The sequence below is a fragment of the Anguilla rostrata genome, chromosome 7, assembly GCF_018555375.3.
Source record: "Anguilla rostrata isolate EN2019 chromosome 7, ASM1855537v3, whole genome shotgun sequence".
NCBI classification, from domain to species: Eukaryota; Metazoa; Chordata; class Actinopteri; order Anguilliformes; family Anguillidae; genus Anguilla; species Anguilla rostrata.
Window position 1 is genome coordinate 34,040,446 of NC_057939.1, and position 27,979 is coordinate 34,068,424.

General features: G+C 40.4%; 2 protein-coding genes across 4 annotated transcripts in view; one reads left to right on the forward strand and one right to left on the reverse strand.

The window, feature by feature from the left end:
• Nucleotides 1-27,979, forward strand: part of LOC135258515 (ribonuclease inhibitor-like) — a 362,007-nt gene that overhangs the window by 305,992 nt on the left and 28,036 nt on the right. The gene's annotated exons all lie outside the window — the stretch shown is intronic.
• spon2b (spondin 2b, extracellular matrix protein) lies at nucleotides 10,162-27,910 on the reverse strand. Of its 2 annotated transcripts, none has more exons than XM_064344087.1 (6): nucleotides 27,584-27,910; nucleotides 20,594-20,882; nucleotides 16,014-16,237; nucleotides 14,816-15,007; nucleotides 14,389-14,572; nucleotides 10,162-12,394 (listed from the first exon to the last, which is right to left on the reverse strand). In XM_064344087.1, exons 2-6 carry the CDS (start codon nucleotides 20,853-20,855, stop codon nucleotides 12,216-12,218), a joined length of 1,041 nt encoding a protein of 346 aa, XP_064200157.1. In that variant the 5' UTR covers nucleotides 20,856-20,882; nucleotides 27,584-27,910; the 3' UTR covers nucleotides 10,162-12,215. The 2 variants fall into 2 exon arrangements, with proteins under 2 accessions (XP_064200157.1, XP_064200158.1); XM_064344088.1 differs by having other exon boundaries at nucleotides 20,594-20,823; nucleotides 27,584-27,908.

The window sequence follows — 27,979 nt, forward strand, 5'->3', positions numbered from 1 at the left end:
GTAGTGTGCTACATATTTTCCACTGTATAGGGAATAGTGAATGAGTGAACAAGTGAGTCATTTGGGACGCAGCCTCTGTCTCTCTCTGCTTCCCTGGCTTCCTTCTTCCTCAGGTACTCCTCCAGCATGCTGTCACTATTCTTTCTCTTTGCCTTGGCTGGCCTGCGAGCTACAGCACCACACTCTCCCTCACTTTCTGCTTGGTCAAACACCTGCTCTGCTGGCCCTGCATACTCTTCCTGCCCTTCCTCACCTTCTAGATTGCGCTGGGTGCTATTCAAAAGCAAATAATTAGTATTGTGCCTTGTAGAAAAATGGTAATGAGAAGTGTATAGGAGTCTTTTAAAAAAAATAAATAACGTTGAGTGACAGGTGAAATTTTTATATTTTAGACGGAAATAGGAGCTGTTGATTTTTTTCTGGGAAATGGTAGAAAAATAGCAAATATTGTATTAACAGACACAGAAAAAAAAATCAGGCCCTCTGTGTAGATACCATATTTTCTAATTGTCACCAGATGACAGGATTGGTAAAAATCACCGCTTGCAGTGTTTCTTGTGTTAAAGCAATTGACAAATGAGGGGTAAGTTAAAATGGTTATAGCCTACCTCCTGAATGAAGTGGACTTGTCTAAGAAAGACATTGCCTCCATATGCTTCCATCTCTTCTTCTACCTGCCTGCCTGGCCACTCTTCCCCTCCCCCTCCTTCCTCTTCTTTCTCACATAAGTGTCCCTCAAATTATTCCACTTCTTCACTTCATCAACTATAAAGTAGAAGAATAGTAGCTATGCTACACAGCAAACACAACACCAGACCGATTACGATCAGTTCTGATTAGACACAAGCTTGTTTACATTATGTTACTATCAAATAATATATCGCATTGTTGACCGCCGTTACATTCATTATATTTTGGACAATAAACATCCGCAAAAAAAGAAACCAGGGGGATATTCTACAAAATAGGATTAGAAAGTTAGTCAGATAATGTTATAACATAATCTTTTTCACAGTTATCTTGATGATAGTGATTTGGATCTGTAAAGCAAACCTGCAACGTTCACTTATCCAGGGTGATGTTAAACCAAATTTCATAAGATATTTTGTAGCACTTTTTAAAGATATCTGATTAACCTGATAATCCTGCTTTGTTACCCCCCCCCCCCCCCCCCCCCCCCCGATGGGTGCAGGTTAGCCCAGCCTCGGTATCTGCTGGGTCCTATTGTAAAATGTCCAGCAGTCTACCGAATTGGGGCTAGGTGCAGATAATGCATAATCCATAATCCATAAACATACAGCCTAGGCCTACTCGTCGTTTTGTGACAGCAAACAAACGGACATGACTTTGAAAAAGTGACAGTTGTAACCGGGCAGGTTAGCTTCATATGGGCTAACGTTGTCATAACATTTTTGCCGACCGTGAAAACTGGCTTACTTGTTTACATTTTGGACAGATGTAGATAGTTGGTAAATCTATCGCTGTTTCCGTCGCAGTACTTTCGATACAAGCAAAATCGGAAGTAAGTAGCTAAGTAAGTAAATTTTATTTATAAAGCACATTTAAAATAACTGGTGTTGACCAAATAAAACGCAAATAGATAATACGCAAATTTAAAAAAGCGCTATCCTAAAATTTCTTATTACCGTGAAGAGTGCCTGACCTGCAACCGTAGTAATGTTATAACACGGCGGCACAATTATATCGAGAAATACCACCTTTGGAAATAAGGCTATATGATATAACTGCATTTAGATAAAACCTCCTAGACTATGCATCACAAAAAAATAATGTTCATCAATCTCACTCAATTTGTTTATAGTAGGCTACCTTCATAGCACGGAGTGTTTTAAACCATATTGCGCTGCACCCCCTTAGAAATAAAAGGAAAAGAAAAACTAAACTGTAAACTGGCTGCATGTGAATTTAAAATATAAACCCACTAGTCTGACTTTGGAAACTTTGGGCCTAAACAGGCTCATGTTTTAGTTAATAGAATTCTTATTTAGGCTAAACATCCAGTCAGAACTAGTGGCTTAATAGTCTACTAGTTCAGTAATTTAGTACCATTTTCTGGAGCCTACATGAGTAGCTATACTTGATGTACTAAAAGTTGTAAAGAAGCTCAAGAGTAATTAATCCGTAGTTAGTATACTAGCAAAGTTAAGTGAGCACCAGCCGTGTTCTTGGGTTAATGAAACTGTTTGCACAGGCGAACGTGTTATTATTGAGAAATCATTGAAAATGCCTGGAAAATGCCCGTATTCCTGAACTCCCCTCAGTGCCAGAAGAACATCAAACAGCCCACAAATACATCCTAGTTTAAGTACGCTTCATGTATTGACGCCTCTTTGTATATTAAGTTCCCAATATGCCATTATCCACTCCTAAATCTTTTGGAACTGCTCAGGTGTCTGAACCATTTGTACTGGTCAGGATGCATCTTGCGGGGAGACTGACGGGAACTCCAAGAGGCAAAATGTACATATGATTGACTGAAATACAAAGTGGGCCTACGCATATCCACTAAAGTCTAAGCAAGCGTAGGATATAGCATAATGCATTGTGGATTAATGCATTGTCTATATGATTGGTGCTCTTAAAATAATTCTCACTGTCTGAGGAGGGGAATTTGGGAATAAGGTGCTTTCCTATTATCCTACTACTTGAATAGCCAGTTTTACACTGAAGGAAACTTTGACAAGATGGACCCATTATAGGGCTCTACAGTGCTCCTATTTTAGGAGCATTTGCTCCTGAAAATGTATGTGTGCCAACAGGAGCACATCTACTAATTGGGATGCATTAGTGTGCTCCTAAATTTTTCAACACAGGAGCACGTGTGCCCCTTGGAAAAAAATTGTTAGCATAGAGCCTGGCCCAATAGTCCATCTTGTCAAATATTATACAGTACTGTGCAAAAGTCTTAGGCACCCTAGATTTTTAAACATAATATATAGTATATATTTGGTCTTAGATGTTTATTTTTTGTTTTCTGCATTAGTGTGTCAGTAGAAAAGAGCAAATTTGAGATTTCCAAATCTGACTGGACACACCGTCCTGCTACAAGTGTGCTGTGAAGTTTAGGTTGCAAACAACAAGGCTGAATCCTTCTGACGTAATTTACATAGAAACTATATTCTGAGATCGCCTAGTTTCACTCACTGTGGCCAAGCGGAATCGATAACGTTTCAGAAAATATATAACTTTAAAAGGTTTAATTCAATCTTTTGCCCTTCATTGAGGGTGTGAAAGAAAATTTCAGTGCCGCTGATTATAATCGAATGTTTTTCAGATTTACCGTTCGATTGAGCAAGTACCATTCAAAGTACATTTTTATGGGTTAGTGCTGTCCGATTGTGCTAGCTACTTCACGTTAACCTTGTACGGCGATCAGTAAAGGCTAACAGCACAGTACCACTTAATTCTTGTCACTTCTATCACCACTGTAATGAACTAAAAAAAGGTGACAAACTACCTTTTCTGTGAGAAATGTATTGTCGAGCTCACACACATGGCAACATTCTGAAGCTCCGTTTTGATCTCCCAACTGTCAGATTGCTGTGATAGCTCATTTTAAATCATATTTGGGGACCCATGGATAACTCGTGACCCATAGTTTGCCCCGCTGGCTTACAGGCAACACAATGCAAATATTTGACTAACGTTAGATTCACTTATTAGAGTGCCTTTTAAGGACTATTAGACTATCTCTGGTTGTTCATTTATAGCTAGCTAGCTAACGTTAGCTAGCTATGTAGTTTGCTTTCATAATGTAATGTTATCGATAATGTTCATAAGGACGTTGTAGTTGTGGTTTTATCTTAACTTGGCTAACTAGCTAGCAAAAATTATTATTGGATATAAGTCAACGTCCTTAGCTATCGATACTTGATGTACTAAGTTAGCTAGCTTGTGAAAATTCAGTCTCCCAAGATGAGCGCGTATCATGGAGGTAGCTATGGTGACGGGGCATATGGTGTCAATCATAGCTAACTGACAGTCCTCATTACCACGCCCAGACAGTTTGGGTGAACTTTTATAGTGGGAAATTTAGGCTTAGAAAAATAAGTTTTAAAATACATTTAAATGACTGAATAATAAAAAAATTATGCATATTTGTTTTGTTGTTGCCTAAAGATAACTGGCAAGTGCCACATTCAACCACCATGGTAATCCAAAATAGCTATTTTATGTCGATTTACTTCAAGTATAAGCTTACCTGAAAACCAGTAACGTTACGACAACTCCTGAATACAAAGAGAAAGTGACATTTTGAAGAGCAAGCGTCTCTCCTTCTCGAGCACTGGTTGTGGTCGCAAGCGAGCAACTGGTGAGAGTGGGCGCCTCTCTTTCCTAGAGCGCCAGTTGCGGTGAGGGAAAAGTATTTAGCAACCCTGTACAGATGGAGTTCTGGGTTTGCGGGGTCAGCCTGTCAATCACCCTGCTCTCTGCCAGTCACAGGAATGCATGGAATGTTGGTCATCGTGCGTGCTTGTGGTTGGTGGAGCAGCGGGGGGGAAGGGCTGGTCCCGCTTGGTACTTATTCACTGTTCTGTGTGTTTCCGCTCTCTTTCAACTGTGAACTTTTAATGAGAGTGTTGCTCCGGTACTGAGTATTGTTCAGCGCTGTTTTCATTTTGTGATTAATAAACCATTTAATTTGTGAATTCGACTTTCATCTCCGACTCGTAATTGGAGCATTACACTGGTGTCAGAAGTAAACTAATAGGACGAAGGACAACAATCCTGTCGGGAGCTAGCCTAGCATGTTGTGTCAGTGAGTTAGCCGGTTAGCTAGCTACTTGCCATGGAATACTATGGGGGGACGAGAGTGAAGAAGGAGGAGGTGAGAGACGGAGAGGAGAAAGGAGCATGCGGGTGGTCGGAGGACATAGCCAGGGAGTTCACAAGGGCTTCAAGGGAGGCGAAGGGTCGCCTGAGGGAGTCTGCTGTGAAGATGGCTGCCGACGCGGGCATGAATTCCTCATCTGCGTTTGGCACCATTTCTCCTCCTTCCGCAGGATGTGGGTCACAGGTTGAGGCTTGGGATGTAAACAAACATGGCGGTGCCCATCACCCCGTAGCTGTCACAGCAGTGAAAACGCCCAAGTACTGAGCTGTTAGCCCAGGCAGAAGGGTGGTTGATGGAGGCTGAAGCGCTACAGCTGGCTTTGTGCCTCACGGACGATGCTCTGTCCTGCATTCTGCTGCTTAGCCCGGAGGGCAGACGTAGTTATAGGGCTTTAGTGGGGGCTCTTCAGAGGCAGTTTGGACAGTGTCTACAGCCTGAGCTTCTGCGTAATGAACTGAGTAATCGGTGTGGAAAATCGGGGAGCCGCTGTGGATGTTAGGCAACGACATTGAGAGCCTGACACGGCGGGCGTATGCCCACATGCCCCTTGGTGTGCAGAGCGAGTTGGCACAGTACCAGTTCATCAGAGCCCCACTGAACTACTTGTCCAGGTACAGCTGCAGCATCCACAGACTTTGCAAGCAGCCTTGGAGATGGCTGTAGAGAGGGAGAATGTGTGGGGTGTGGCTGCTGGGGGCTGTCAAAAGGAGAGCTCATCTGCTGTGAGGGCTGCAGTGGGGAGCACCTCAGAGGAGGAGAGGTCGGCATAGGTGGCTGAAGTGGCTTAAGGGCTGTGTTAGTACAGACGGCATGCAGGCCACAGACAGCTAGGGCATTTGGTCAGGGAATGCCCCAAGTCACCCAAGGCTCAGAGAAACGACTCGGGGCCCGTATAGAGGGGGCTGTGCAGACCCAAACCACAACCAAAACCCCAACCCTACCTACTCAAGCTTTGCTATCGGCAGGAGGGGCCCATCAGCACAGCCGGGGAGCCAGGCTTCACTTCCCCCAGAAGCAGATGATAACACATGTCTGGAGCCTGTTGTGGTGGTGGGGCGTACCTGTGTTGGGGACTCTTGTTATGTCCCTGTCACAGTGGAGGGGGTGCCCTGCTCTCCCCTGGTGGACACGGGGTCGACAGTAACTTTGGTGAGGCCGGATGTGGTGCCAGGCTGGACTCAGTTTGTGCCCACCACTGTGCAGCTGCGCACGGTCACGGGTGAGCTGGTACCTCTGAAATGTAAAGGCATGTTGACTGTGACTGTAGGAGGGAGGTCTGTGCATCACCCGGTGTGGATAGCTGCGCTGCAGGGCCTGTGTATTCTGGGTTTGGACTTTTTGAGGGCTACGGGCTGCCGGCTGGACCTGGAGGGGGCAGCAGGGTGAGCTTCCAAGGGGGACCTGCTGTCACTATGGCCCCCGTTGTCACCTCTGCCACGCCTCCTGTCAGACTGTTCACACTGACAGTAAGTACAGCCGAGACTGCCTTCAGCAACCCCCCCTCCTTGTCCCTTCCCCCTGTGACACCCAACCGGTATGACCCCCCCCCCCAACCACCTCCAGAACATGTCGTTTCACCAGCATGGGTGAAAGCCTCGGCCCTGCTGCCCCAGTTGGGGGAGGAGGGGGCGCTGTCTGCAGTAAAGGAGGTATGGAGGAAGAACTGTGACAGCCTAGACTCCCAGCAGCAGGAGCAGCTGTGGCAGCTGCTGCTGGAGTTCCAAGGCAGTTTGCCATGAGTGAGGAGGAGGTGGGGAGGACTCATCTAGTGCAGCACGAGATTGATACGGGGGACGCACGTCCTATCAAGTGTCGCCCTTGCCGCCTCCCTCTGGCTCATCAGCTGGCATGTGCCAGAGCTGTGTGGAACATGCTGCAGGCAGACATCATCGAGCCCTCCGACAGCCCCTGGGCAGCAGCAGTCGTCATGGTCCCCAAGAATATCAGTGGCTGGCAGCTCTGCACAGACTACAGGCCGGTGAATGAGGTAACCAAGAAAGATTCATACCCCCTGCCTTGCATCAACGAGTCCCTGGACCTGGTCTCGGGGTCCTCCTGGTTCTCCTCCTGGGACCCCCGCAGCGGGTATTACCAGGTGCCCCTCTCCCCAGAGGCCAGACCCAAGACAGCCTTCTGCACCAGGCGGGGGCTGTGGTAGTTAAAGGTCCTCAGCTTTGGACTTTGTAATGCCCCTGCCACCTTCGCGAGGATGACGGACAAAGTGCTGGCTGGCATTCCCTGTCAGCAGTGCCTGGTATACCTAGATGACATCCTGGTGCATGGCAGCTCCTTCGAGGTCGCCCTGGGGGCCCTGCGGCGGGTGCTGGAATGGATTAGAGCAGCTGGCCTGAAGCTGCACCCCGAGAAGTGCCACTTTATGCAGAGAGAGGTGTCCTTCTTGGGGTACAAGGTGGGGGGTGAGGAACTCAGACATTCAGTGCTACAACCAAAGTATGAGTTAAAAACAGAAATTATTTTATTTTAGTTTCGAAATGCTTTGTTTTAGTTTCATTAGTGGACGATACACGACAACTCAGCCAAATACGGAGTTTCGCAGCGCTACCATTGTCTATGGTCATTCATTTAACAAGCACCCCCTCCCTGCAGTCTCATCTGCAACTACACCCCCCATCCATGACATAATGGACAATATTGTCTATCTGGGCATTCATAAAAATATTCTTTCACCACTCAAAAATCATATTCCGTCATAGCAACAAGATAAACCCGGCAATAGCCCTAAGATATGCCAATACAGCAGTGAAAATGCTGCTCACTGAATAACGAAATAAACAAGATAAAGTTTTCAAAAATTATACCATGTCATTCTACAGTCAATACCTGGAACTAAATATTGAATAAATATACAACCTTACCATTGGTTTTACACATAGAGATGTCCCTTTTGAGACCGAGTGGTCATGTATTGTCTTGGACAATCCGTTTGTGAAATACATGCATTCGTGACGCTATCACGACAAATTTCATCCCCCCTATCTCTTCCGGGGTTACGTTTCCGGTTACGTTCCCTTAATGCGTAAGTTAGCGTGAACTTGACTACTTTGCATGCGTGGTTTTCAAGCATTCTCTACTGGTTGCGAACGACAGTGAGCTGGCTAGCTAGGAAGAGAAGCCTTTATATAAGTCTGAAAGAGAAGCTCTTCCAGCTAGCTAGCTAGTGATCTGTCTCGCTGGCTATCTATTTATTTCTCCTGCTAGCTAGCTAGCAATCTATGAATCTTGCTAAGAGAGAGACTTTTAAAATATTATTGTACTTACTGTTTTAGCTCATTTACATATGCCATTACACAAGCTAAGATACAGAAATACCACACACACAAAGTTGTATTCTGTTCATATGTTTATTGTTTGTTGTACTTGTGTTATTGCAATATATACATATATATATATATATATATATATATATATATATCATGCCAATAAAGCTTATTTGAATTTGAATCTTCTGACATAGAGATCTGACCAATCAACGTAACCCCGGAAGGGAATAGGGGGGATGAAATTTGTTGTGACAGCACCACCTCCCACCCCAGTGACCATAGACTGTAGCCCCTACTGTAGCTTAGATCTCCACAGTGATCAGGAAGTGACGCAAACTGTACCTCACTGGTCCACGTAAAATATTATAACAGTGTTATCTTATCCAGAGCGACTTACACAACTATTTTCATTGCATTTACATTTGCATCCATTTATACAGCCGGATTTATACTGAAGCAATACAGGTTAAGTACCTTGCTCAAGGGTCCAACGGCAGTTTCATGTCTCCTACCTGGTAACTGTTCTTGTGATCGGATAGCCTAATAGATTTTTCACATTCTGCACGTCCGCTCGTTTTCAGTGATTGTCTGCATGTGTCTCAGTGTGTATTCAGTTCCGGGTTTTCTTCAGTTCAGCGCTTGGTCTTTGGCTACGTTTATACTGCAGGTCTTGATGCCCAGTTCCGATTTTTTTGCCTATATCCTATTTTTGACTGCCTGTTTAAAGTGAATCATGTCCGCTTCATGTGCTCACATGGTTTACACTTGAAAGAATCTGCATGCATACACAAGGGTTTGGTTACCGACAACCACACCGCCATGGCCATATATGGCCATCTACAATGGACACAAAATAAGAGATAAATAATAATCCAAGATGTCTTTTTTAGGTCTGCAACGAACATCCCCTTTATTTTGGCCTGTACCGACCATTCACAGCACGTACTTAAAAGGATGTAACCATGGTATTCGCCACTGGACTGAGCCTTCATCCTCTGTTTAACTTCTTTTAACATTTACCAATACCAGTGGAGAGTGGTTGTGTATGTAATATACGTTACTTTTTTGAATTTGAATGGCGTGTAAGAGAATATTTCATTCTGAATCACGCGTGAATCGCAATGACTGGTAGATTCCGATGTGTACCCTTGGATGCATGGACAGATTCCTGTCTGATTTATTTCCACATATGAATGTGACCCAAAACGCCCAAAAAAATTTCTGATTCCTTGTGCTTTTTCCTGTTTACATGTTCATAGTACATATCCGATATACATGCCACTTGAGAGCAAAACATCGGGGTTGGGTAACTTTTACCAGGCAGCGTAAATGCAGCCTTTGTGTTTTCCTATATGTTCACCTACACCTCCTACTTCCCCATGTCTATTTTTTTTTCTGGTACCTACATCCTGTTGCTGTTTTTTGTTTTTGCTGTTGAAGACTTCAGTAAGGACTTTCAGTAAGAATTTTACTTACCTCTGCCTCCCTGTTTGATCTTTGCATGTGGGTCCTAATCCTCTCTGTGAGCCTGTGACACATTGTAACATTGGTGGTGGGTGGGGAGCCCTACATTTTTTTAAAACATCGCTTTAATAGTCACATTTTTAGGATGTGTAGTCACGTTGCTGTCCATGGATTTAGGACAATTTTTTTTTCACCAATAAAAATTGACAACCATGTGCTTTATGGTAAGCTATCCTCATGTATTAATAACTGGAAATAATATTTCTTTTTGTCAGTGCCAAATTTCCCTTTGCTGAATGTACCTTAATTTGCCAGTGATTTTGAAAGTATCACATCAGCTGAGGCTCAATTCTGTACAATTAATCTCTGAATAATCTAACAGGAAAATGGAATGATTCTGCAGGACATTGGCATGATACATGCAAATAGGGCAATCAAATTACATTTATCACCTGTACTGTTTGGTTGTATGGAGACCAGTGTGTTTTTTCTACTGTTTCTTTAGCATATTTTATAATATTTTATGCTTTGCTAGTAAAGGAAAGGAAGGTGACAATCAAGTTAAATACATGGTATATTTATTTCCTTTTTCTACAAAGTGTTACATATTGATGAGAATTATCAAAAATGTTGTTTTTTTATTGGTGTGATGGTACCACAACATTTCAATTTCCAGAACGTGGAATTGATTGCTGCCCTGAAGTTTTGCAGGATTTGTTTTCTATGAATTAGTATTGATTGAAGAATGATGCTTTGTGGATCTCCATATACAAATACTACACATTATCCATCCATCCATTATCTATACCCGCTTATCCTGGGCAGGGTCGCAGGGGGTGCTGGAGCCTATCCCAGCATGCATTGGGCGAGAGGCAAATACACATTATAAAACGGGCAAATTTTGCAATCTGATTGAACAGTAACCATAATAACTATTCTACCATGGTTATGATGTCTAATGCTTCTTTACACAGTTTCATTTCAATTATCAGCCACGGCTAAGCAGTCATTCAAGTCAAAATAAAAAACCGTTAGCTTCATGTAATGATTATCAGCAGTCACAAAATGGAAACATTTGAAACTTTCTGATGTGGGTCTTGAGTTGAGAGATTATGTCCATGAGTGGTCACAAGTGTGAGAACTCTCTCTAGAGCTATTGGCAACTGAAACTCAGAGACTGTAGAAGGTGGAGCAGAATTCTCCCCACGCCAAGCAACGCGCATCTTCCACCTAACAAAACGAGCATATCTATGAAACGTGATTCCACTGATGGGACAGTTTATCAGTGGTTGCACAATTGATGGGAACATACAAATAAACATCAATAAGGCATAAACTCTTGTTGGCTCACTAATGTTAGCTTGCTAGCTAGTTTGGCAGAAGAAAGGGGGGTTACTCATGTTGCACTGAAACCGCCTGCCCCTATTTTCCCAAGAGTATCCATCTGCAGCATGCAGACAGACCTTTGCGGGGAGCTGGTATCTACTTTCTTGTAAATTTGCCTGTTCTTGTAATTCAATTTTTAAAAACTGTTTTTTAATTGGATTATGTCTATAATATCTATTTCATATTTAGTAACAGGTTAGTAAAAGCAATAACTCACTCCAGGCCGAACAACACCCCTCAGCTGCGATAGCCTACATTCACAATACTGCCTGCCCTGGTTTATTGTTTAAATATTCACATAAACATAGTCATATCATATATGGGATATCTGATCTAATATTAAACAAGGTATTTCATGATAAAACATTTTTTTCAGGTGCAGTGCTGTTCTCAATCCTTTGATCTATACAGTAGATGGCCAACAGCATGTGTGTTAATAATTTAACCACTAGAGGGTACTGTCTATCAAGGCTTATGGCTCTCGACACTGTTTCCTAACTAGGGGGATTTGCAATTTTGTCATTCTTGGCCAAGCAGTTCTTGTTTTTGCATTTTACTTAGTTGGCTTACGTCACTGTGATGGAATATTTGGTTTCGAAGTGGAAGAGGTGCAATTCTCATTGTGGAGTACATAGATTCTGATGCCATTTAACTACTAAGAGTGCAATTTCTATTACCATAGCAAGATTTCCAACAGTGCAAATGATTCTGTTAAAAATATGTAGACAGTTACAAAAATGTTTTTCCCATGTAGTTTGTTGTAGAATTCTAGTGAAAATGTGCAATTCTCGACATGGAACCTTAAAAATAACAAGTTTTCTGTGGTTGAGCTGAAGACTAGGTTGAGGATTTGTTCACTAAGCAATAACTGTGACTGACTTCATCCTGCAGACATTATTCTGGCCGCCTCATTAGGCAAGAAGAAGGAGAAAAAAAAGCTTGTGACCATAACAGAAGGCTGCCTACACTTCAGGCCCCCAGGATAAGACTACACCAGCTATGAGATTTATAAAATCCCATTCTGATTCTACCCAGTTGGGTGGGCTTAGGAGATAGCCTCCCTTAAATATTCTGCATAGGAATTTGACTGAATACTGCCTGGGATCTCAACAACTGAAAGAGGCACTATGCAGAGTTGGCATACTCATGCCACCTAGTGTTATGAAGGCTGCAAAGCAGCAAAAAGTGAAATATCTGCACCCATGGACCTTCTGGTATGGGCTTGCCTCTCACACACAGTTATCGGGGTCGCAGGTCTTATCCTCCTCCAGTGGGGGGCAGTCTGCCCCATTGTTGGCGGGGTGGAGGTGGATGTAGCGGGTCCTGCGCCTCACCCCAGGCTCCCCACACTTCCCCCAGCACAGGCCCCAGGGGGACCATGCTGACACCTCACAATCCAGTGGGGTATCTGAAAGCACATCAGAGGGGCACATTGTGACACCAGCCCGTGGGACTATCAACTATTTGCAAGGAGCAGAAACACCTGTCACCACAAGTCATGTTTTTATGTATATGTGTCACAAAGTGGCTATAGGCTGGAGTCCAATTGCTGCATTATTCCTTCAACGAGACATATCTCCAATATAAAACTTGCTTTCCTAGACTTGCATATTTAATACTATACTTAAACATACTGTATTTTGTAAAGTAGCGATTTTACTTTCTTAAGTCTCACGTTTCTTATCCTCTGTACATCACTAAAAGCTGATTTGCCTGCCTTTAATTTTTAGAGAACATCTGTAAAAGAATCATGACAATGACTGACAATGACTAAATTCTCAGAAAATTCCCAATACAACCCTGTGGAAGCATTAAATGGAAGACGTTTAGAAATGTTAAAGAAACTGTTACTGTGTGGTCAACAGAAATGTGGACAGAGCCTTCCACTGCATGCAGTGGTCAATAATTAATTATTATTAATTCACTAACTGGTTCATGTCAGATTGGGTGCTAATTTCTTCCTAAAACTAACAAACCAAAATTTTCTGAGCAGCCATCAAAGAATGTGATTCACCTAACCATAGATTTATTCTGTTCTCCTAGATTAAATAAACATTTGTACCCACAAATTAAATTAAATCCAAATGTTACTTTTTCTCTGCAAACACAGTTCAGCATTTCTGAAATTAACATAATTTTTTTTCTTCAAAAATTAAGGAGCACATACATAATTTACCAGTCAATATAAAGGACAACTATTGATTGAATTCATGGAAATGTCTACAAGTAACACTAACACATAGGATGTGTTTTTGACTGGAAAAATGTAGCCTTTGGGACAGTTCTCCAGGTAGGTCTACTCTGAAGTGCAGTTAAGTACAGTACGTTACAGAAAGCAGAGATTGGTCTTCCTCTTAAAGTTAAAACCCAGCTAATGCATCTGGTGTCATGGGAGAAGGAACTTAAACTAGCCAGACTGCCAGTGGACAACATGCTTTGTTTTATACCCGTAGTTAGTGGATTTTGCTGCAGGAATTGCTTGCACCTAACTCCCAATATTCAACTTCAACCAGAGACAGACTTTAAAACCTGAATAATGTCTACCTCAGATACACATTTGTTCAAGAGCCAGAGCAGTGCTGAGATGAAACAAAGAAATGAAAGCATAGCTGTAGATTGCATCAGCCTTTGCTTCCATTACAAATCATTCCTGAATGCTAAGAAATTATAAATACAGGACTTCAGTAAATGTTGGCCTTTATTTTCTTGTTTGGGGTTGGTTTTCTGGTTGCCGTAGCAACTCGGAACAGCTCTCAGTATCAAGATCTGGCAATTGAAGAGTGTGTTGTGGATGAGGACAAACAACACACCACTTGCGCAAACACATTGCTTATAGACACATACAACCCGCACAAACACATTGTATAAACAAAAACACTCTTTCCATAAACACAGCTCAAACACATTATTTGAAAACACATACAGCTCACACAAATTACTTACATGAACAAAAGCACAAGCACACTTCTCATAAAAAAAGACTGCTTATACGATCACTTTTCTTGTAGTAATGTACTCCAGATGCTCTCTGAAGATTCAGAGAATTAAAATATCAGAGTGTAACAACCTTATAGAACTTTCTCAGAGTTCTGAATCAAAATGAGTTCCCTCCATTACATGTGGATCCAGCACACTAGGTCACAGTATTCTTAACAACTGTCTAATACATGTGACAAAATAGGATCCATTTAATCGATAATCATTTAAAGGAGTTCCCGGCATTTAAAAATAGACTTGGGAACAAAAAATTAATCCACAGATCAGCTGCTGTGGGCTCTGTATATTTTAAGTCAGGTCCCTCATATCTTAAGGGTAATGCTAACTGTCTTGAAATAGCCCAAATGCCCTTCCATTTCTTGTGTCATGTTTCCACTGATTATAAAGACATTTTCCAATTCTTACTTATTAGGGAATCCCCGATCTCATTACCAGTGGGAATCTGGTTGGACTGGGTAGGCTCAAGGGGCAGGCTGAAGATGTGGTTACTCTTGACCTTTGTGAGAGTCACCCGGGCTATGGGAGGCAGGTGCTTCAACCGGGGGTAGTAGAAGGAGTTCGCTGGGTGGCTGGGGAATGATGAGGTTATCTGGAGGAGAAGATGAACCATCACTATATCATCTGTGATCTGGCATGAATCATTGCATACGTGTGTATTCCCTGCGCTACTAATAGCTACTAATAATAGTATTAGTAATAGTCTTAAGTTTATCAGTGAACAGTATTACTTTGAATTATTACTTGGTTTGTCTAGTACGATCCTCATTTGCTCAAAACATTCTCATATAGAGAAATATCTCATTTAGCTCTTCATTCAAAGGTGAGATTTTACCTCTGTGACCTTCTCTTGAGGGATGGTCTCAAAGTTAGGGGAGGAAAAGGTGAAGCCACTGTCTGTACCAGCATCATAAGGAAAGAGGTCTAGTGAAACATTCTCTTTCCAGTGGCCTGCCTCACAAAGGTTGAGGCTGTCCACACCCACAAACCAGTCGGGGCTGGGCACAATCCGTATGATGAAGGAAAGCTGAAACAGTGAAACAGAATAGCCAGATTTAATGTGTAAGGGACAGATATAACACCAAAAAGCGCTGCAAGGAGACAACAGGGATTATTTGTATGGAAATCCCAATTGTGCTGTACAAATGTGCATAAAACACTACAAGCAGACAATAGAGTTAGTGTAAGAATACACAAGATGTGCTATACAAATGAGACTCTGTGCAAAGGGACAGATGTAAATTGAAATAGTCCTTAATTTTCGGTGCGTAACATAAAGGAGAACAATTTGGTCGGCCTGCAAAAGCCATGGTCACGCATTGAGGGCAGGAACATATGCTACTTTGGTTTGAATTTGTTTTGATTTACAGGCTCAGTCTTCTTTAAAGGTTACATTTGTTCCTGGACCAAACGTAGGAACATCAAGGAAAATAAACATTAAGGTAAAACAAGACTGTCACTCGACATGTTTTTATAGGATATAACTACGGCCATGATTTCTTTTCTCTAGCTTGTTTCTGAAGATGCATTATGTTGATTGTTCATCATGCATCCCTGAAACAGCCACATTTGTATTGCCTAACTGTTTAAGTTCCATCATATTCTTATTTTGGTGATTAACAATGAGATTTGTTCTGAATGTATTTACATCTTGTCCATTAAGCAGATAATATTTAACCATAAAATGGGCATAACCTTCAAATATTTATGAATGACTGTACCTGTGAACACTGTACTACCTATTACTTGAAAAGAAAATGCAATAATCTGTTGACCACAATGGACATTACAAAACACTAAAAGATGTGCGAAAAATTGCACAAAAAAGAATGTAAAGACAATTTGTAAAGACAATTTTGTCCTACTCAGCATTTTTATGTATTTAAACATTTTGTTACATTTTGAAAACATCATGTGCATTTTCTACCACACTAGTTGTTTTATGGCTGCGATACACGAGTGGGTGACATGCTGTGTTGCTGAAATTGAGGTCTCAAAAACACATGGCCCAAATTATGGGACAGGAAACTTACAAGGGAGTGCCTGGTGAAAACTTCAAACTCAGAGGAAGTTTGGCCTGTCCCTCCAATAACAGCAGGGGCAGAGAATACCCCATAGACACTCTGGATTCGCTCCCCAGCCGCCTGAACCTCCTTCATTAGCGTCCAGGCTTCGCCTTTCTCCGAAAACTCGCGCACACCATTACTGGCAAACTCATTTCTCTGCCAGATGTAGTAGTCTGAGCTGTGTGTCACACCTGGAAGGAGAGTCACACAATCTTTGAAAAGCTTCTGTTGTCATCACAGAAGTTGGCAATAATTATCACTCCACTTTCATTACTGTCTTCCTCACTCAGGATACATCCACTCTCAAGAGTGTGTCAGCATGCATTTAGAGATTAAGGCCTTCAGAAAAAAATAGCTATTGATTTAGGCAGATCTCAGAGAGGTTTACATGTTCTGCGGTTGCTTTAATTATTGTACCAAAAATGCAGCACTTTCTCCTCAGGATAAGGCCCTAGTCTTATTTTAAGTACTAGTCCTAGTGATGAGCAAAGCAGTTCTTTTCAGTGTACTGAATCAGTAGAATCAGTTCACTAAAAAGATTCGTTCAAAAGATTCGTTCACCAAATCAGTGGTGTCACTAGGGTTGGTGTCGGTCGACCGGGGGCTGGGGGGGTGCTTTGCTGTTGGATGTTGTCAAAGGGCATTTTCCCACAAAATATTTAATAGCCAAAGAACCAAACACTTTCTTTCCCTATTTTAAATAAAATGTTTTTGTTTCGATTTTATGCTAAACAATTTACTTTGGAACAAACTGGTGTTGTGTTGTTCCGAACGATTTGGGCTAGTGTTGTGTCGTTCGTGAACAATTCGGGCGCACTTCAGTTCAGTGTACCGTCACATCCCTAGTACGTTCAGTGAACGAATCACTCAACTGATAGTCTGCGAACGATATTCAGTCAGTGAACGACCAGTTCATGTTCGCAAATGAATCGTTTCCAGTGAACAACCAGTTCACATTCGCAAACAAATCGCTTCAGGAAGTGATTCAGTTCATTTCGTTCAGCCAAAAGATAGGCAATCCGTACGCGCTAACTAGGTTAGCTAAAAAAAGCGAAACGCGAACATGTTAGGGTTAGCTAAAGTAACGTTAGGCGATAAAGCTGTGCTTAAAAATGTTGTGCCGTACCACCTGCGCACGCGTCCTACTAAACGAAGCACCACCTGCGCATGCATCCCACCAAACTTCCCTCAAAGGTTGTCCGTGAGCGAGCGAGTGAGTGAGTGAGTGACTGAGTGAGTATGTGAGTGAGTGAGTGACCACAATTTGCCACACATAGTTGACGGTGCCAGTTCCTGCATGCCGTGGGAAAAACGGCTACTGTCCAGCATCTATATTTTATGTATTACACATGCAAATTCAGTATCTTGCTTAACCCCTTTGCACACATGCCAAATCGGGCCAATCTTTGCCCATTTAGTGAGTACCTTATTTAAAGCTTTATAAGTCCAGATGTGAGTACCATTTACAATACTAATTTAGATTAGTTTAGATTCATAATTTAGAAAGAAATAAAATGCCACAAATGCAATTGTCTTGGCAAAAAATCAAACATGAATTAGCTCATTTTTAGTTTGCAATGAAATACTAAGAGATTGCACATATAGAGCAGATTAAACTATACATGTCCTGGATCAAAAATTCCTTGATTAAAAGTGCGTAAAATCTAAGGGTGGATATGCAGAACTACTAAAGATCTATTAAGCAAGAAGTAAGCAGTGTACCCAGTGTCTCCAAATCTATCCAAAATGTCTAAATGATGCATTACTGTAAATCACAACATGATCATGTATTTCACAACAAATCTACTGTTTTGACTCAAGAAACTCACTTTTGCACTATTTTCAAGTGGGAATTACAAGTGTGCTATCAGTAAAGTGACCTAAAATATCTAGGGGATCTGAAACAAATTCTCTCCAAAAATTAATAAAATGGTTTTTATAAAGCATGTACATGTTCCCTTATGAAGGATTAAGATGAAACATTGATATCAGATTTTTAAAAATGCATAAAACATTATCACACAAAGTTGTACAGTACCTAAATGTCTAATCATTAACTCTTGTATGTTTTTCTGTACTCTACAGTATGTGATGTTTTCTTGTATGGGGATGGGACAACATTAAAACAATATTCAACCGTCAACCTCATTTTTGCAATATTCCAGTTCAGTTCACATCCGGTGCATTAAAAACAAACACTATTTAGCAAACTAACAAACGCTTATGTTACAGTGTGAAATATCCTCATTATAAAATACCACTAACCTATTTAAAAACACTCAATTTCAAAAAATAACGGATATAACCAAAATATTTTCAGCAGTAACACTTACATTTGGATGATGCAATCTTATCTATGTTCAGTCAATAAAGACAGAGAAAGTAAATCAATAATGTAGTTCCCCAGTTCTAACTTAGTCCAGAAAACAGTATATCAGCTAGGTCTATCAGGAAACATATGCCTTAGCCATGCTCAGAATTTCTCAGGAATTATATTTTCCTAGAATTTACGAAAGTCATAGATAAATTTTGCTAGGTGCAGTGTCTTTTGCAGCTACCATAGACTGAATGCGTAATGCAGCTATAATGAGAAAACCTTTGGTTACGCTGAGCTATAAAAAAGTAAAATAAAACATATTATATATTGTTAAAAAGCTTATTCTGTCACCTAATGGATCGATTCATTGTCGATCAAGCCAGATCATACTATAAAGGGCGACAACACCATAAATAACGTGTGGTATTACACACAGCTATTTTGGAAGGTACCCAGGCATCACAAATGAGCATATATTTCACAAAAAGATCGTCCAAGACAATACATGACCACTCAGTGATATGTGTGAAACCAATGATAAGTTTGCACATTTATTCCATATTTGGTCACAGATATTGACAGTAGAATGACATGGTATAATCTTTGAAAAGGTTCGCTTGTTCATTTCAGTGTCCAGTGAGCAGCGCTTTTCACAGCTATTATGCATTACTATTCTCCTTAGTTACTATATGCAGGGGTTAAATTGGGGGTGGACGCGGGTGGATGGCATCCACCCACCTTTGGTAAATAAATAAATTATTTTAAACGGCAGTTTTACAAATAGCTTTGACAATCCAGTCCATTTTTCATATGCTCCAGTCCATGTGTTCCCTCTAGCCAGTTACTCACTCAACCAATCAAAAATCTGAAGAAAATAAACTCAGGAGGAACAGTTGTTTATATAGACAGGCACAGAAAGAAAAATATTGTTGATTGTCCTGATTGTTTGGAACCGGACGCGGTAGGTAATTTCATTAACATGTAATTTCATCTATGCAACATTTTAAAGAGAGATGAATAAACAGCCCCCACAAATGCCGGCTATTATTAACGGCAACTTTGATTGCTTGAGCAAAATCATCAGGTTGCTGGTCAGCAGCTAAGATAGGATTGAATAGTTATTTCCCACATAATGTTTTATTCAGGGGCGGCTGGTGAGCTGAAAATTGGTGGGGCGCAAAACTTTCCTTTAAACAAATCATTGATCTCAACCTGTTTTCATTAGTAATTTTCCTTTATCAAGCGTGCCAATGATCAGACTAATCAAATGGCAAGTAGTCTAACACACAACGTCTTCATACTGTGTTAGGGGATTAAATCATAAATTCAATTTATCTGTTAAAAATCTGTTTTAATCACCAAGTAGTCTACACTTAACGAACAAGATACACCAGTCTGTTATCTACCGTGTTAGCTTACAGAATAACCAGCAAAAACAAAACCTGCAATTCAATTTTGTTTACAATCTACGCATTGCAGATATTTGCCATGAATACGAGTGCGGAGAAAGAAGTGCGGAATGTATCTGCAAATAATATTGATTAGAAATGTGCACAATTTCGTACTGCAAATGAAAATACATGTAGGCTATAAGGCCTAGGCTACTCGATAAAACTGTCCATTTGGGGAGAGCTGGCTATATATGATAGTATTGAGTAGCCTACTTTGTGGATTATTTGTATTGATACTCAAGGAAAATCAGGGGAAGATTCCACCACTGCTTAGTGATTAAAACGGATTTTTCTAAATTGCATTTATCATTTAATCTCCCTAACACAATGCGAAGAAGCTGTGTGTCCCTTTTCAATTGATTAGTCAGATGTTTGCATGCTTGTTAATCACTGAAAATTAATTAAAACAGTTTGAGATCAATGATTAGTTTAAAGGAAAGTTTTGCGCCCCACCAATTTTCAACTCACCAGTTGCCGCTGGTTTTATTTTGTTTCAATTCAACAGTTTAAGAAAGATGGATAAAGGAGGAAGAAAGGGAGGAAAAAAGAGGATGATGACAGATTATTTTCGGGGGTAAAAAAAAATTCTCAGCATTAATGACATTCAATGAACTTGAAATATATTATATAAGCTTGCATCAATAGTATACATTCTTTTTAAAACATTGTTTTCCTTCCCAATTTAACCCCTGACTATATGCATATTTTATTTTCCCCAGGTTATGCAAAGAGTACTGTATTTGGGTCAGTAAAGGCAGTACAAAGTCAGTTGGACTCACCAATTAGATGGGACCACTGTGCTGGGGGTCTGTACATGGGATACTGCTTGGGGAAGGCTGTCTGGCTCCACATGCCTGTGAAAACCAGGCTATACTTGGCACTGGTGCCTCCAGAACACTCCGGGTCTACCTCCACAGGCATTGCCAGGGTCCCACAGAGCATGAACAAGGTGGCTAGCCAACCCAGGAGACCTCTTGTATGGACATCTGTCATCTTTTCCACACTGTTACTGGGGGAGAGAGTGTATGTTGGGCAGATCATCCAAATGTGTTGTTTTGAGCAATGGGGCTGTGTGAATAACAAGGAAAGAATTCAAATCTTTTTGGCACAGGTTGCCTGGTTTCATTTAACTGCTCCCATATTCCAATGAAGACTGAAGATTAAATGTACAGTACATGTAAACCTCATGTATTTTCACAAGGATATCTTTAGAATCTAAATATAATATGTAAATTATTTTTGCAAAAACTGCATTCAGAGTACACTGCAAAAAAGCTTGTCTTAAAGGTCCAGGAAATTGAAATCTGTGAATTCTTTGCTGATTTAAAAAAAAAAAAATTATACTTTTTTTTAACACATCCCAGAAATAGTTAAAATGATTATTTTAAAGAGATAAAAAAAAACATAAAATCCTGTGCTGAAATTCCCCTTTGGCTAAACGCCAGGTTTTCAGTGGGCGGGGTTAATTGGGTATTAGTTACGTAACAAAAACCTTAAGTCCACTGAAATCCTTTCTATATGTAATATGTAAATAATGCAGGTAAGGCAAGCCAAGTTCAAAATGCCCAAGCATTGCCCCTTCACTGGATACGGAGAAAGCAATATAAGCTTTTTTCTCTTCACAAAAATGAAGAGACCTACAAGAAATGGGTTTTATTTCTGGAGCCCACAGGCACTTTCGCCTGGAACAAATGGTTGATCGGTAAGTAGGCCTACTGCTAGCTAGTGACAATTAAATAGCTTCCAGACTTAGCCATGTGGAATCGTAGACTTAATTTATTCGGATGTAATGTCTGTAGTTTGAGTCTGCTATAGAGTCTAATATAGATAATGTTGTTAAGACTGCCTTTTTTCAATTCAGGAACACTGCAAGTGTGAAACCATTCCTTATGTTACATGATGCAAAAAAATATATATTCATGGGCTTGTTTTCAGGCGCTTAGATTATTGTAATGCACTCTACACTGTGCTGCCAAAAAAGACAACTGGCCGACTTCGACTGGTACAAAATGCTGCTTCCCAAAATTTGAGAGCACATTACACCTATTCTGGCCGCATTACACTGGCTCCCTTGTTCACTTTGGAATTGATTTTCGGGTTTTATTACGGGTTTTCAATGTTCTTAATGGTTTAGCACCTGCATACATCAGAGATTGCCTGTCTGAATATGTTCCTAGCCGAGCTCTCATATCTGCTGAGGCCTGCTTACTCAGTATACCCAAAATAAATCACAAAAGGAGTGGAGAAGCGCTTTTTATTTTTATGCTCCAAGGCTGTGGAACACCCTACCATTAGAAATCAGACAGGCAAGCTCTGAGTTTACACATGACATGTCTTACAGATATGAATGATAATGAGTGCAGGATACACGCCTACCCTGTCCTTGTCTGCTGAACAGGTCACAATAATTTAATAGTGTTTATTACAATTTAATGATATTGGGTTTAGAACTTGAAAGAAATATTAAGAAGACAATCAATTGTTTGGGGAATATAACCTCAATTTGAATCCAGTTGCCTGGACCTTTAAGTGTTTTAGTATTGTTAACTTTCTCTCAAGTACAGTTGAGGCCAAACATGTAAATACACCTAGGCTAAAGACATTCAAACTCAATTTTTCACGACTCCACGCAATTCATGTTACCATACATTTCCCGTGTTAAGTCAATTAAGGTATCTACTTTATTTCCATAAGAGGTCATTTCAGCTAAGAGACATATGTATTTCAGCTTTTGTGTACTATATCAGATTTTCAGTGGATCAAAAGTTTACATACACTTTGTTAGTATTTGGTGGTATTGTCTTTTAATTGCTTAACTTGAATAAAAAGCTTGGGGTAACCTTCCACAAGCTTCTCACAATACTTTGCTGGAATTTTTACCCATTCCTCCGGACGGAACTAGTGTAGCTCAGTCAGGTTGTGGGCCTCCTTGTTCGGAAACGCTTCTTCAGTTCAGTCCACAAATTTTCTATGGGATTCAGGTCAGGGCTTTGAGATGGCCACTCCAATGCTTTCACTTTGTTATCTTAAAGGGCCAATTGCAGGTTGGAGACCCCAATGAATCAATGTGTAGGAAAATGATGTAGGAACTAGATTTTCATGAAAATATACTTATATGTACACTCAGGGTTCATACACTTTTTCACCAATGATTTTCAATGACTTTTCCATGACTTCTCCACAATCTTTAACTGAATGTCCATGACCCAAAAAAATGACTTTATCTCAGCGGGACGATTTAAAATTATTTATTGTAACACTAAGTAAAATTAGGTCTGCATCTGAAACATATGGTGCCTCTCTGAAACAAATAAACACCAGATAGACACACTTAGATACATTCTCTCATATTTTAATTCGAATAGTTTAACATTTTTGTCAATGTCTCAAACAGGGCTCAAAATTGCGACCATTTTGGTCGCATATGCTCCCGAAATTTAATCTGTGCGGCCTTGAAATATAATTGGGAGCATTTGTGCGAGTGCAAATAATTGTTCTGGTGTGACCTTTTTTTATATATATTTTTTTTTTCCAGTCGAATGTCTCTTTCTCTGTACATTCGCTAGTTAGTACACTCAGTATGTGCCTTGTGAGCTGACGGTGACCCTTCTAACCAATCATGAGCTTGACATTCTTACCTTTAATGCTGATTTTAAATTGGTTAATATTAGCCTTCAATCACTCCCTTTCGCTGCACTCCACTGTCACACAACACAGAGAGCTAACGCGTTAACTAATGTTACCTGAAGACAAAGGTTTATGGTCAATTTATTAGCGTTATCGAAAGCTGAAAAGTTGAAGCAGACGTTTTGTGTAGCGACCCGGTTGAAATAGCTAATTTCTCCGACGCAGTTTACTGGCGGTTGATTTAATTAGCGGTAGGCCTATTAATGTGACGAGAAGCACTTTGTCGTTTGAATGCATAACCCGCAATTCCTTGAAGAGTCGACACATTTTAGGCGTGACAGTTTAACTGTTACTTGTAAACCGTACTGTTATATTGTCGTTTCTTATCAATAAAAAATCTATTTCATATATTGTTGGTGCTCCTTACATTCCTTACAAGTTTTTGAAGTTGAGAGCACCAGTGCTACCAAGTAAAAAAGTTAATTTCGAGCCCTGATATATTATTGAAGCTGCACTCCCTTGGCATATTGTCGGCACAGTAGGGCCTACGTTTACTAACTGCTACATCAGCAGAGGCGTGCCTGTAAACAGACTGAGCCGGACCAAATTAACTTCTCACACCACCAAAATACCGCGAAGGTTACGTGTCAATTTACGTTTCATTACTATACATACTATTTTTATGATTGGATTAATTAGTAATTATATTTGATGCAACTTTAGCTATATTTCCATTACTTTTCCAAAACCTTTCAAAAAATATTATTTTCCATAACTTTTCCAGGAAATTGCATTTTAAATTTCAATGACTTTTCCAGGTTTTTCATGACCGTACAAACCCTGTACACTACAGTGATTTCTGGAGTCGTTTTTGTGAGAGAATTTTACTTTCACATTAAAAAAAATAAAATAAACTGCCAAACCGGAAGTGACGTAACAAAAGGACAGCACATTATATAATTCCACTAACCTATTTAAAGACACTCAATTTCAAAAATAACGTATATAACCGAAATAATTTGAGCAGTAATACTTACGTAGCAATGATGAAATCTTATGTTTTCGGTACATAGAAACAGAGACAGTAAATCAATATCCGCTTCTACCTCCAGAAAACGATGTCACCTAGGTCTATCAGCAAACAAATGGCTTAGCTATGCCCAGAAGTCCTCAATAATAATGGTATTTTCCAAGAAATTACAAAAAATCGTTGACTACGTTTCGTTAGGTGCAGCGTCTTTTTGCTGCCACACAGTATGCGTAAGTGAATGCGATGATGAGAAAATTTTGGTTACCCTGACCTATAAAACGCCATTCCAAAAGCAAAAAATACATTGTTAGAAAGCTTATACTCTAACCTACTGAATAAATTGATTGTCAATCAAGCCAGACCATACTAAAAAGGGCGACAACGCCGTAATCAACATGTGTGGTATTACCAGAGATTGCTATTTTTGGAGGTACCCAGGCCTCACAAATGCTAGCACCGTTCCTTTTCCTGTTAGGAAAATTGTGTACTCAGTATCCTGACAGGCTGGAGTTTGTGCAACCTGCACAAACACAATAATTTACCATGATGATACACAGTGAAATTCAATATAAAACTACTGAAAAAAAGACCAACTCACTATATCACGACCGCTCAGACTCAATACCACCTACTACTGCACATTGAGCTAAGGCTAGCTAAGGCAGGCAGACTCCCTTTTGTTACGTAATATGACGCGATGTTGGGAAAAAAATGCGTTTTTAGGAGCTTTGCTCTAAACGGCCACTATTTCCTCTGAATCTGTGCCCTTATGTCTTGTAAAAATGATTAAATCCTGCATTAACTTTTCAAATGGTCATTTTCAAGGTTAAGTATTCATTTCGAAAAAAAAATTTACCTGCAAGATGCACTTTAAAGCCATTTTGCTACAACCTTGGATGTATGCTGAGCATCACTGTCCTGCTTGGAAGACCCAGTTGCGACAAAGTTTTAATTTTCTAGCTGTCTTTAGGTGTTACTTCAGTATTTCTAGATAATCCTCCTTCCTCATGATGCCATTTATTTTCGGAAGTGCACCAGTCCCTTTTCCAGCAAGACACCCACACAACATGATGCTGCCACCTCCATGCTTCACAGTTTGGATGGTGTTCTTCAGATGAAGCCTCACCCTTTTTCCTCCGTTCATTATGGTCAATTTTTGTTTTATCTGACCAGAGAACACTCCTCCAAAAGGCTAGGTCTTCATCCTGGTGATCACCTGCAAACTTCATTCTGTCTTCTTGGAGTAGTTCCTTGTGACAGCCTTTCAGGTCATGGTGATATAGGATTATCTTAATAGTGGATGTAGATACTTTGGTATCTGATGCCTCCAACTCCTTCACCAGTTCCTTGTTGTCTTGGGGTTCTGTTGAACCTTTCGGAAGTTTGTTCAGCCCTGGGAGTTAATTTGTGCCTCCTTCCTGAACAATGCAGTGTCTGTGTGGTCCCAAGATTTTTATATTTGCATACAATTGTTTGTACAGATGCTTGTGGTATCTTCAGTTGTTCGGAAATTGCTCCTAAGGAGGAACCGGACTTGTGGAGGTCCACAAATTGTTTTCTGAGGTCTTGGCTGAGTTGCTTGGATTTTCCCATGGTATCAAGGGCAAAAAGGCTGTGGCTCTAAAGGTAGGCCCTTATATACAGCCACAGGTGCCAATTAACTCCTAATTAGACAACCAGAAGCTTCTAAAAAGTCATTACATCAATTTCTGGAATCTTCCAGACTGTTTAAAGAGACAATCAACTTGGTGTATGTAAACTTTTGACCCAATGGAATTCTAATAGCTGAAATAAATCTGTCTCTAATCAACTGTTTTAAAATTACCTCTAATGTAATGCCCTAAGTGGATGCCCTAATTGACTTGCCAAAAGAAATGTATGGTAAAATGAAATTTGCGGAGTTGTGAAAAACTGAGTTTTATTATCTTTAGCATACCTGTATGTAAACTTTTGGCCTCAACTGTAGAAAATAATGTCTTGTTTTAAGTAACCATTTGCTTGACGGTTGAAATTGTCTCACCCCTTTGGCAAATCTTAAAATGAGTCAAACTGTCTCACCTCCCTGGCAATATTTTTTTTTCTGATTTTGCAAAAAAAAGTAATACAAATAATATTTAATAAGTCTAAATCTAAGACTAAAATACTTGTAAGATTGACCCTTTTTATTGTTGCAGTGTAAATCCCAAAATGTTAGTCCTGAATATGTGAAATTGCTAAATGTTTCATGGAACTGCTAGCTATAGTGGTCTGTCTGGTATTCATGACTAATGTCATCTGGTCCAGTCTAGTTCCCTAACTGACATATTGCTGGCTCTTCAGATATACTAAAGGGAATAATGTCCCAAAATATCCATTACTTGCCTGATATCCTGGAAAAAATTCAGTTTCATACCATATAATGAAGAATACAGTAAGCAGCTTGATGAAACATAGCCTAATATTAATTACCATTAAGGCAATGAGTTTGTCACCAATGTCCAGTTATAGCAGAAGAAGAGAGAAATGGGAGAAACAGAAATTACTTCAAATGAACAGTCAACAGAAAAGCCAGACTAGCCTCTCCTGCTGAGCAAGAATTGGATTTCACCTTATTTGTTCATGCTTGGTTGCTAAACTAAGAAGTCAACTTTCTTGTTGATTTCTGTGAAGTGCATGTATTGAGCAGTGGACTGCAAGAAACAACTAAATTCTAACAATCATCTTGCAAATATATAAGATAATTGTGCAGATCATTTGAGAGCACAATATATTTTCTTAGAAGCCTTTTTTTAATAATCACAAGGGATATGGCAGGTTCTTGGATATTGTTTCAAAACCCATGAAATGCATTCATTAAGTAAATACAACTGAACTGTATTAAATATCTGCAACTTGCTGATTTAAGAGTTATACTGTCGTTATGTTTTGTTAATTGCTTGCATGCTATCTGTGATGCTTTGTGGAATTACATATTGCATGTTTGCTACTCTAATTTAGTTGCATGACAGATGCACAGTCTACATATATTTATAATTCATGCACATCAGAGTTAAAGGATGACAATGTGGCACAGCTGCAGAAAAGGAACAGTTAACAGTGAGGAGCGAAAACACAGGATCATACAGCTACTCACTAGGGTCTGCAGAGCTGGCGGAGACGTGGAGAGTGGAGAAGAGAGGAGAGGACAGGAGATCAGCTGAGTCGAGGCTGTCTGCAGGATAGACTGGAAATCTTGGCCTCAGCAGTCTGCTATTTATGCCTTTCAGGGGTCGCTCAAGTCAAGCAACTGTATTAACCTCCTGACCCTGCTGGCATGGTCTGATGCACACAACATGCTCAGCAACACAGCCTATTTTCAAATTCCTCCCACAGTGGAAGGGGGATGGATTCAGGTTGGAACGAAAAGCTTTTGTTTTTTTTAAGTTGGTTGATGCAAACACATGAGTGCGTCTGCGCTGCAGTGGTGTGTTCCTCGCAGGAATGCACCAGGCGCCTCAGCCAGCTGCTTGTCACCACGGAGACAGCCAGC

Excerpts from the sequence above, each read along its gene's own strand:
- spon2b (XM_064344087.1), bottom strand. The coding sequence starts at position 20,855 with ATGATCTGCCCAACATACACTCTCTCCCCCAGTAACAGTGTGGAAAAG. Across the intron at positions 15,008-16,013 it reads TTTTCACCAGGCACTCCCTT|CTTTCCTTCATCATACGGAT; the intron begins GTAAGTTTCCTG and ends TCACTGTTTCAG. Across the intron at positions 14,573-14,815 it reads CTCAAGAGAAGGTCACAGAG|ATAACCTCATCATTCCCCAG; the intron begins GTAAAATCTCAC and ends CTTCTCCTCCAG.